The 8,096-nt window shown below is 36.3% G+C and overlaps 1 protein-coding gene across 1 annotated transcript in view; it reads right to left on the bottom strand.

Moving 5' to 3' along the window:
* Positions 1 to 431: 431 nt before the first annotated feature.
* LOC126965526 (phospholipase A1) overlaps positions 432 to 8,096 on the bottom strand; it is a 46,837-nt gene continuing 39,172 nt past the window's right edge. Inside the window, exons 6-8 of the mRNA XM_050809189.1 lie at positions 6,692 to 6,883; positions 2,935 to 3,106; positions 432 to 1,888 (exon numbers count right to left, since the gene is read on the bottom strand). Of these exons, the coding sequence (XP_050665146.1) occupies positions 1,831 to 1,888; positions 2,935 to 3,106; positions 6,692 to 6,883 (422 nt within the window). The 3' untranslated portion in view covers positions 432 to 1,830. The remainder of the gene's footprint in view (positions 1,889 to 2,934; positions 3,107 to 6,691; positions 6,884 to 8,096) is intronic.

The raw sequence follows: 8,096 nt of genomic DNA, 5'->3' as shown, positions 1-8,096 counted from the left end.
AACCTCATGTGTAATCGAAGATTTGCGTGCGGAGGAGTGGCTCTAAAAGGAAATATAATGTCAAGACCCAAGTAGTGACAGCAGCGTCTCCAGGTTGGGATGTTTTCCCTTATTCTGGGGAAAAATAAAGTTTGGGAATATTTTGGAGAATGGAAATCTGTGGGCAATAGATTTTTTCTTGACATAAGTTCGTGGAAATGCTGATACGAGTTTTAAATACGATATCTGAAATGGTTTCAACAAATTGGTTGTAATCAAATCAAATCAAAATCACTTTATTCACGTAGGTCACAGAAATGACACTTATGGATGTCAAAAAAATGGGTTTCTTATTTTTCTACTGCTACTTCGTAAAGGGTTGAGCTAATGAGAAGTAGTAGCAAAAAACTCATTGCCATCACTTTAAAATCAAGATTTACATTTAGATCGTTTTACAAATCTTTTCAATTATAATATAATATATAAAATGATGCAACAAACATACTCAAACGTCAAATAGTCAATGCTTTACACGAGTAAGTCAAAAATGTAAATGTAAATTAATACAAAACAAGTCATTAAAGTTTACAGTAAAAGTTATAAAAGGCATTTAATTTCACAAAATTCATTTAGAATTATTTTTGGTGTCATACCTAATATACTAGATACTACTACCGCTTCGGAAACAAATGTCGGTCTGAGAGAGAAGAAGCGGCGCAAGAAACTCTCCCAGGATTCTTTTTTTGCGCTCTTTTTAATAAAAATATACAATATTGTACTGTCATTGCTATTTCTATTAAATAATCATAATCTAGTCCCAGGCTGTCCGATCACTTAGGTATTCAGCTGTGGAATAGTAGGATGTACGACAGAGCTATTTTTTAATAAAACATTTAAATTTATTTATACAGAATGCCTAAACAGTGGCTGGGACTTCATTATAAAAGTGTATACATTGACCCTTAAAGCTATTTTGTATTAAGATTATTATTATTATTTCTAGTGTTATAACAATGAAAATCAGTATTAAGAGCAAAAAGACGACAATGAAAAGTCATAATATTAATTTCTTTAAATTTTTCTTTAAGAGACTGTCTATAACCAAACTGATATATTGCACGAACAACTCTCTTTTGCAGAGCAAACACTACATCAATGTCAGCAGCATGACCCCACAGTAAAATACCGTACGTCATGATGCTGTGAAAATAACTGAAGTAGCTGCATCATCCACCCACAAACTGTATCGAATGTGTGCAACTGAAAGCTCCTAAAATACTGGCATACCATGTCATGCGTCATATAAAACAATATACGTAATATGGTTGCGGTACTATGCCATTATTGCCCAACAATCACAGACTGTAGTAGTGATGTAGCGTTTGCATTAGAGACTAAGTGCAAATAAGTATCAAGGACCAATCTACCCCAATATGAAAGTTCATTGATAATGGCTTATCGATTAAGTAAAGGCATGGAAAGGAACTAGGTACATGGATGAAATATTACCCTATCAAAAGACGGCAAGCAGTAGTAATAAGAAAAACTATATGGTATACCACAGGGATCTCTTTTAGGGCCTCTCGTGTATAATGTTTTTCTATTTTACATTGATTTATGAATAAAAAATTAAAGATACTTACTATTTGCCGACGACAAAAAGATATTTATTAAAGTTTGCTGCTAAACTGAGTACATAACATATAACTGCTTGTTTATCTGGCACTAGTATCTGACATACTCAGACCACTCCTAACAGTGGATCTAAGTCTTCCACATATTTATAAATAGTTACTTTATAACAACTCATTGATAACTTAAAGCTAATTAATAAAACTATTATACTAATTTCTAATCGAATGGACAATCTTCGTTATGATCCAAATGCACGCAGTACATGCCCTTAGATCTGAAAATGAATAAATTACATCTATACTCGTATTTCTTGTTTTTTTTTTATTATACCTATTAGAATAGTTATTTTACTCTGCTTAACACGAGTTAGAATACGTGTAGGCAATTATTATTTTTGAAAACTGATACCTAATTAATTCCGTTTCGCTTACTTTGCAGTACAGAATTGAGGATCATAATACTTACACACTTATTATAATGAAAGAAAGGAAGAAAAATCAATGTAAGTTTAAAAAGGGGAAAAGAAGTGATTAATCTAGCAGTGCGATAGATGTATTAATTCGCATACACTGAAAGAAAATAAAGGAGAGCAATTCTATATTTTAATAAATAACCTAAAATAGTATATTATCAATTTAAAAATAATAGATAAAAATCCCCGAAGACAGGACCGACCAGGCACAACAAGCAGCGTCCGTTTACGACATAAGCATGACGCGTGGACCAGCCATCGCTTCCCTTTTTTTATGTATATAAGGGACGAGACGAGCAAGACGTTCAGCTAATGGTAATTGATACGCCCTGCCCGCTCAGAAAAATTGAAAACACCAAAAAATTCTGAGCGGCACTATAACTGCGCTTGTCACCTTGAGACATAAGATGGTACGTCTCATTTGCCCAGTAATTTCACTAGCTACGGCGCCCTTCAGACCGAAACACAGTAATGTTTACACATTGCTGCTTCAAGGCAGAAATAGGCGTCGTTGTGGTACCCATAATCTAGCCGGCTTCCTGTGCAAGGGAGCCTCCCACTAGTGCCTCTCACGTATCTTAGGGAAGGAAATGACCCGCCCTAAAACGGCGCCACGAGCTGTGCAATTAAGCTTGCATGACAAGCTGTGCCCTGGGAACTCAACTCAAAAAAGCCAACAGATGTGTGAAATTATATTTGCTCACTAAATAAAAGTAAATTAAGTGATCCGTATACTCGCTTCTAGTTCTTACGCCATTAAAACACTATTAATATACGAATTAAATGTGTATACTTAATCCCAGAAGTGAAGGATATCACTTAAAATAATAAACTGTAATAAAACTTACGACGCTGGAATATCGTCTCCAATACGGACAGCTTTACTAGCAGCATCCGTGATTCTCCACCGGCCTTGCTTGGGACATGAAGAATCGCACGGAACTCCAATCATGCGCACGCGACGACGTATACTAGCGGCGAAATAACAAGAGCTCATAAAATGACTGCATCGAGCTACACCTGTTAAAAAAAAGAAATAAAAGTATATTATTCGGTAGATATAGGTACATATATAGATATTTTATGTATAGGTACATATATAGATATATTATGTATAGATACAGAGATGCTAGAGCCATCGGCTTGACGGCCCAAAAAACTCTCGTTTGGTAAATTTCAACAAAAATGGTTATATCCCATTCAATGAAACGCACACTATAAATACCTTTATAATATTAAACAAATAAATACATATATACATATATAATACACTGGCCTTCAAAAGTAAGTATCACACTTTTAAAATTGGAATAACGTTTTAAGTTCACAAGATATACTTTCGAAATAAAAAGGACTCCAAAGAGAATTTAATTTTGTACATAAAAACTTTATAGTCGGTAACCTTCTTTTAAGAATTGGCTGAAAAAAAACTTCAAAAACGAAACCATTCCTTTTTCAAAGTGGACGTTTCCGAATTACAATTTTACCATTCACATTTTTCTTTCTGTTTAAAATTTTTTTCAAGATCGGTGGGTCTTGTTTTCTAAATCTATGCTAAAAAGCACATAACATTTATTTATCGTGCCTCTTTCAGTTGAAGAATGTGCTAGGATCATGGCTTTTCTGGAACTAGGCATCAGTATGCGTTGCACTGCAAGAATGGTGGGTGTGACGGTACGGACGGTCCAGAAGGTAAAGCGAAGGTACGAAGAGACTGGACACCATCTGAGGAGACCTTGTAATGGCAGATCCAGGTATACCAGTGCCCAAGAAGATCGTTATATTATTTCCACTGTGTTAAGAAATCGCCACCAAAATTCAGTTGAAGTCCAGCAACAGCTACTTCAGACCCGGAGGGACTACATTAGTGACAGTACAGTGAGAAGAAGACTTGCCGAAGCAAATTTGAAACCCCGAAGACCAGCGAGTGGCCCAAAACTCGAGAGACAGCATCGAGTAGCGAGACTGCGATACGCTCGTGAACACATGCAGTGGGATAAAGAAGAATGGTCAAGAATTTTGTTTGCAGATGAGTCTCGATTCTCCCTTTACACTTCTGATGGAAGGCGAAGTATTTACAGGCGACCTGGTGAGCGATACCTTCAAGCCTGCATCTCAGAAAGAGTCCAATACGGTGGAGGCAGTGTACATGTATGGGCTGGCATATCTTCAGAAGGTCGCACAGAGCTAGTAGCCATAGAAAATGGCACCCTCACTGGGCAAAGATATGCTCAAGAGATTCTTAATGAGTATGCAGTGCCGTATTTAGCAAATATGGGTGATGGATCGATGCTGATGCATGATAATTCCCGGCCACACACGGCTCATATCGTACAAGAGTATATTCAGGAGGTCGGTATCAGCGTGATGGCTTGGCCATCAAGAAGTCCTGATCTCAACCCGATTGAACACGCCTGGGATGAGCTTGGGAGGCTAATCAGAAATCGCAGACCACCACCTAGAAAGAGACCCTCAAGGAACTAAAGCAGGCCCTGGTAGAAGAATGGGAGAATATTCCCCAACATCGGCTCCGAAACCTAGTGTTCAGTATGCCAAACCGGCTCGAAGCTGTAATCAGAGCTCGAGGAGGCAATACCAGTTATTAAAAATTAAATAACATGTAATACATTTTAGCTGAATTTTTTTACACTTAACTAAAAATGTCTATTTTCATTGTTTTATCTTTTTTAAGTTAAAAATGTTACTAATGTATAATTTTAGTTTCTAAGAATTAAAGCCTATAAAATTTGCAACAAAACGTTTTTAATCATAAATCTCTACCTTCTATAGTTAAGAAAAAAATTTAATTTGAAAAGTGTGATACTTACTTTTGCAGGCCAGTGTAGTTGCTTGTTTAAATATATACTATCAACGGAGAAGAGAAGAGATTTTCATTTTATCTTCTATTAACAGTTTTTTCTTATTTTTAAACTTCTAGTTTCTTATAGTGTACTTGTACGTCAGTCTGTCAAACTGCAGTGGCAAAAATATATCCAATTATTGAAAAAGACTAAGTGAATTGATTTGAAAGCAGTTGTAATGTACTGGTGTATTATAAAGGAAACATTTTTTTTTCATTTATATCAACTTAATATGTCTAAGAAAATAAATTGAGAAATAATATTTTTATTGTGTAGTGGAGTTTTTTCTTTTTTTTTTGATTTATTAAAACTTATACGCCACAATACTATTGCCTATGACTCAAATAATGTAGCATTGAAGGGATGTTATACCCATTCTGATTCACGTAGTATAATTATAAACAGTAAAATAATTAAATAGCTTGGTTGCGCCAGGGAATTTAAAGTGGACTGTAATAATAAAAGGGGTACTCAGGTGAACAGAACAGGAATCATTGGAGTAAAGGGAATAGCCGGTCCTCACCTCTTCTGCAAGATCCTGGGTTCTTCTATATTCGCCTGAGTATGCTGGCGAACCACAATATATATATCGCGGGACACTTAACGAAGAAATCACTACGATCTCACGGCGGCAAATCAACAGGAATACGAGGATTTACTGGATTTATGCGGTTACTTGACGGAATGTGTGTTACGCACTTACGCCATACGACCATAGATGTCGCGGCTCGCGGTTTATTCTAAACTTGTACCGGCTAAGTTGCTAGGATAAAGGTGTAAGGGGTTAAGGAAAAGGTTGTGTGTTATTTGGACAATTGGCGTTACCATAGCTTTTAAATAGATAAACTTAAAATAAATGATTTTTAATTATGTTTACCATTTCATTATCTGTAGTGAAAGTACAGAGGTTATCAATAAAGTTTAAACAAACAAAAGCTTTGCATTAACACCAGATTAACACACATCAAAATATGTCTGATAAAGTAACAAAACTATTCTCACTTGATGCCTCATGACATGGTTGTCTTGTAATACGGATCAGGCGAAAGATTACAGATAGACTTTACAAATTGGTGGTGGCAATATCCACCCATCATCAGTATCTTGCTAACAGCATCAACCTGCCAGACAGACACCTTTTTTTTTTCTTCTTTTGGAGACAGACACCTGATAATGCAATTGAAACACAAGTATAAACCCTGGACATGAATGATAGCGAAACTCTTCAAGAAAAAAGCGATTCACTCGTTTGTATGAAACGTGCAGTCATTGATAGATTGACAGATGACAGCTATAATCTTGTAAAAACGGAGAAAGCCGAAATCCACTGCGTTTTAAGCATCTGTTCGCTTTCAAACTTAGCCGGATTATACTTCCTCGCCAATCGCCATACTGTATTTACTACCAATTCAAACTTATTTTAGATCACTGCACGTTTCATACTTAACTAAATTTCAATTTTAAATTTCTCTTTGTTGAATGGCATTGAACGAGGCCTCCACGTACATTTCTGAAGAAAGGAATCGAAAAATGTTGTTTCCGGCGACTATTATTGGCATACGACTTCTTAGTATAATAGTACTATATAATACTATATAAATAGTATATTATAGATATAATACATCTTAGTATAGTCCAAAGCTGACACATGTAAAACGACTGAAAGACTTGAATAAAAAGTTGAACACAGTTAATTTCTATAAAAGTTGTTTATTATGAATTGTTTTTTAACTTAATTACTTACGCATAAAATGTCCTTTACAGCCTGGCTGAAGCCGGCCTCCATTCACGCAGAAATCCACGTGGCCTATAAGTCCACTCTCACCCAGAAACCCAGCATTCGTGTGCACAACTTGAACTACGTGCGCATCATCACGACCAAGGCGGAACTGGCTGGATCCAAATTCTGACACCAGTGGTCTGGCTGGATCTAAACCTGTTGGAAGTTTTCACATTTTAAGATCTAATCATGCATAGACTGAACGTATATTATATTGCCGTTTTGGCGTAATGATTCATTTCAATTAAAATAAAACCTCCTTGGTGCGAGATTTCAGGTTTAAACTTTTTCATTTAACAGCTCGAACATTCTAGATTAAAAAAAAACATTGGATTGTGTGACTTTCACTTCTACGTTTTTTCTTTGACTTTAAAAGTAAAATTTTGAATGTAAGTTAGCGCCGCGCCGTATTTAGTGAAATTACTGGGCAAATGAGACTTAACATCTTACGTCTCAAGGTGACAAGGGCAATTGTAGTGCCGCTCAGAATTTCGGGGTTTTTCAAGAATCCTGAGCGGCACTGCATCGTAATGGGCAGGGCGTATTAATTACCATCAGCTGAACGTCGTGCTCGTCTTGTCCCTTATTTTCATAGAAAAAATGTAAAACCATATACTCTACATATTCAGCGATCGTTGTAAATTAACACTTACTAAATTGAAAAGAATCTGTAAAGCGTCAGTGGCGCAATTGATTGAGCCGTTGACTCTCACCACGGAAACACAGGTTCAAATCTCGCGCGCTACCTACCCAATGTGTTTTCGGTTTTTGAATTCACAAGTACGTTTATTCGACACTTTATGGTTACGGTCGGCATAGCCCGATAGTGATTCCTCTGGTGTCACAAGAGAGTTTGGTCTGTGGTGAACACCCGTATGTATTGCTCGTTTATTGCTTGTCCTCCTGTTCCATAAAAAAAATATCGATTTTCCTATTTCGATATTAATCCAGCATTGAAAATAGCATTTTTTGACTACCTACCTACCAAACTTCAATTCTAGATTGCCTCACCTATTTCGTAATAAAAACGATAATTAATTGAACAACTGAACTTAATCAGCCAAAGTATAAAATTGACAGCTATGAGTTATGACTATCAATTATTATGACGTACCTACGGAACTTGTCCCCGAACTCTAGTCTGTGGTCTGTGCGAAGACATAGTGCGCAACAACAATAGAAGGTAAGTATCTAGTAGGCTTGGGCATAATAATGACTGAAGCGGTAAATTTAGTTCGCAGCTCCTTAAAGATTCATTCGCCCGGTGAGGCTTTTCCCATAGTTTACTAAAGAACTGCGAACTACAGTAATCTATCCCAAATGCAAACCAAAAATATTATAGTAAGTGAACATAATTAGATACCTACTG

The sequence above is a fragment of the Leptidea sinapis genome, chromosome 7 (assembly GCF_905404315.1).
Source record: "Leptidea sinapis chromosome 7, ilLepSina1.1, whole genome shotgun sequence".
Taxonomy (NCBI): domain Eukaryota; kingdom Metazoa; phylum Arthropoda; class Insecta; order Lepidoptera; family Pieridae; genus Leptidea; species Leptidea sinapis.
This window is presented reverse-complemented; position numbering and strand designations above follow the sequence as displayed.